Source organism: Vanessa cardui, chromosome 10, assembly GCF_905220365.1.
Source record: "Vanessa cardui chromosome 10, ilVanCard2.1, whole genome shotgun sequence".
NCBI lineage: Eukaryota > Metazoa > Arthropoda > Insecta > Lepidoptera > Nymphalidae > Vanessa > Vanessa cardui.
The window spans coordinates 5,003,183-5,006,355 of NC_061132.1; the positions used below are offsets into that span (position 1 = coordinate 5,003,183).

General features: G+C 36.7%; 1 protein-coding gene across 1 annotated transcript; it reads right to left on the minus strand.

The window, feature by feature from the left end:
* Nucleotides 1–1,060: 1,060 nt before the first annotated feature.
* Nucleotides 1,061–1,840, minus strand: LOC124533096. Its single transcript, XM_047108259.1, has one exon. It carries the CDS (start codon nucleotides 1,838–1,840, stop codon nucleotides 1,061–1,063), a length of 780 nt encoding a protein of 259 aa, XP_046964215.1.
* Between the last annotated feature and the right edge of the window lie 1,333 nt (nucleotides 1,841–3,173).

Below are 3,173 nucleotides of genomic sequence, written 5' to 3' on the forward strand. Positions count from 1 at the left end.
ATAATTGCGGGGCAAAGACGCAGAGACCGGTGAATGTGGAATGATTAGGATTTCAAAATCCATCCTAAATATTTTCAAAAGATAATTTAGTCCTTCTAGCTTGGCAGACTTAAAGATGGGCCTGGTGATAAACAGTTCCACAGTGCTATGATCTTGTTATATATTATGCTAGGTTGTCTATTTATAATGACTCATCGTACACCACCGCACTTCCTTCCAAACATAACACAACCACATTAAGTGTTGCTGCTTAACTGTAGAACCCCTAAGCACACAACTGATCATCAGTTTTGCTTGTCCGGATTTAAACCGCGACACGTATATTAACTGCAGTCATATTACTGGGCAAGGACTCTCCGGAAATTGAAAACACCAATTCAAAGAACTTACGTCCATTTTTTCCGAAGGCCATATAATTAGAAATTGCAGGTAACCCGATCATTAAAATTAAACGTATTGCATTAATAAAAAGTAAAGCAAATAGACTTTTGTTTCGTTTTATGTCCGATTTGCCATTTAAATCGTAATTTATCTGAAATATAATGGTTACTAAAAAAATGTCATACTAATTTCAGCCACATAAAAATGCCTAACCATGTTAATTTAAAAACTATGGTTTAATTTCAAAATTACGAACATACAAAAAACTACATTATGTACACTATAAAACAAATACGTAGTCGGTCCCAAAGTTCTGTCATATATGAAAATAGTGATAAAAAGAAAAGTACCAATCCGTTTTTTATAAATTATATATTATATGAAAGAACATTTAATAAGGAATTATATTAACTTAAAATTATTCAAAATGACCGCCCTTATTTTTAATACAGGCCTTTAGTCGCCGCGGCCAGTCGTCTATCGCAGCACGCACCATATTCATGTCTATTTCAGCGACTGCTTTTATTATAGCTGACTTTAGACTGTCCAAATTTTTATGGGGCTTAGCACACACCTTCCTCTCTAAGACTTGCCAAATTTTATAGTCCAGAGGATTAAGGTCCGGACTGGAGGAAGGCCAATCTTCATGTCTTATGAAGTCGATGTTTTGACGCTCGAACTAGGCTTGTGTGGTTTTGGCTTTATGTGCAGGTGCAGAATCTTGCTGGAACACAAAGTGATGTCCTGAAAATAACGTGTTGGGCAGGTCTTTGACATGCTGATCCAAAACCGTCTCTTGGTACACTTTTGCACTGGTTTTGACCCCTTTTTCGCAAAAATGAACCTCAGTTGGTCCGTAGTAGGAGACTCCTAACCAGACCATCACTGAAGATGGATGATGCCCATGTTGCACCCACGGAACTCTTTTTGCTGCTTCTTCAGAGCTCCCAGCATACACTCTATCATTCTGTTTATTGTACTTTTCTTCTATATCGAAAATTTTTTCGTCCGTAAAAAGTATATCACGATGTCGATTTTTCGCGTACCGTTTCAACAACACCCGGGATCTTTTGAGTCTTATTGCTTTTAGACGAGCATTAAGTAGGTGTCCACTCTTTTTTTTGTAAGCTCGCAACTTAAGGTCTTCGTTTACCACCTTTTTGATAGTTTTTCTACTGACCCCCATCTGCAATGCCATCAGCTTCTGTTTTCGGACAGGATTCCTTCGTATGCGTGCCTTGATTGCTTTGATCACTGCTGGTGTCCTTGCGGAGCGTGGCCGGCCAGTTCTTTTCTTATCCTCAACACTTGAAACTTCATTGTACCTATTTATAGTACGATACACAAACCTAAGCGATATTTTTAAATTTTTGAGCAACTTGAAAATGGTATTCGGCGAGTGCCCACAGCGGTGCAACGCTAAAACTGCTATTCGGTTTTCTTTCACGGTCCACTCCATCGTGAAAAATCGCGGCAAATGATAACTTTTTGTTTTTTAATAATTGATAAACATTCAAAAATGGAATGCAATTAAACTTTTTTTAAATCGTCTTCGAAATTGGAAAATAATGTGCCAGTGACAGAACTTTGGGACCAACTACGTATATTGAATTTTATCATTGCAGAATATTATAATATTACTTTATAGAGTAAATTTAAATGCTTCGCTATATTTTTGATGCGGTAGACGCTCCCATAAGATCCCACTCCAGTTACAAACATTATTGCTGACACAGTGATAAAGTTTCCAACAGGAATTGATGAAAACCTCATGTAAAACTTAACAGTGCTTTGATACATCCATACTGCTCCACAAATATCTAAAATGAGGAAAAAATAAATTTCAGCGAAGTGGTAAGTTTATCGTAATTAAACTACGTTCCATGTTATGAGTAGAAAATCACTGGATAATCGCAGAAAAACTCATTTCTCGAATAATCTTACGCAATCCGCGTGTAAGAATGCAACTTACGAGAGCAGACCGATAGGATGTAACCGTATATAGCGACTCGTCGGCATACTGTAACTATGTAGCCTCCACGGTCGTGAGCGAAGCGTAGCGGAGCAAGCCCCAGGGCTCGCGACAGGCGCAACACGACTGCCAACGCACCCTGAACTTTACACGCTTCGTCCTGCATCTTCACCCTCGTTACAATGAATTGATGTTAGGTACAAATAATTATAATAAACTAAAGCCTTTATGACTATGATTACCTGATTGAAATTTAAATTACCCGATTGAAATTTGCTAATTTTGTTTTTAATCTAGCTGAACCTGAAATTTAACCCGGCCGTAATTTATAAAACTCGACCTTTAGCTCACAAATTTTTTTATTTAATTTAAACGCCTTCAAACTAAGGCAGGTTTTTGATCAGCGTATGACTCGTGTGTTCCGTTGCTTACTGATGTCTGTTGTTTTGTCATTACAAACTGACTCGCTTCCAAAAGGTGATAAGAATCAAAACGATTGTAGTAGAATTAATCTTTAGTTATAATATGTATACAAGTCATATTTAAGTTATATTTCAACAAAAGGGTTCTGCACATTTAAAAAATTACAATTATTAATTTTGATGTAGTAAGAATATGTAATTGTGCCAGGAGTACGGAATGCAACAGAGTTAGGTCCTTGGCCCGTAAACCACGAAATATTCTTATCTACGAAACAGTCACACCAAGCAATATTTGTACGTTTCCTATAGATATTTCAAGAGTCCATTTATAGATATGAGAAAACAATGATATTTAAGTATAGTAATAACATGAGGTAACTGCTAATTTTTGATTTCAA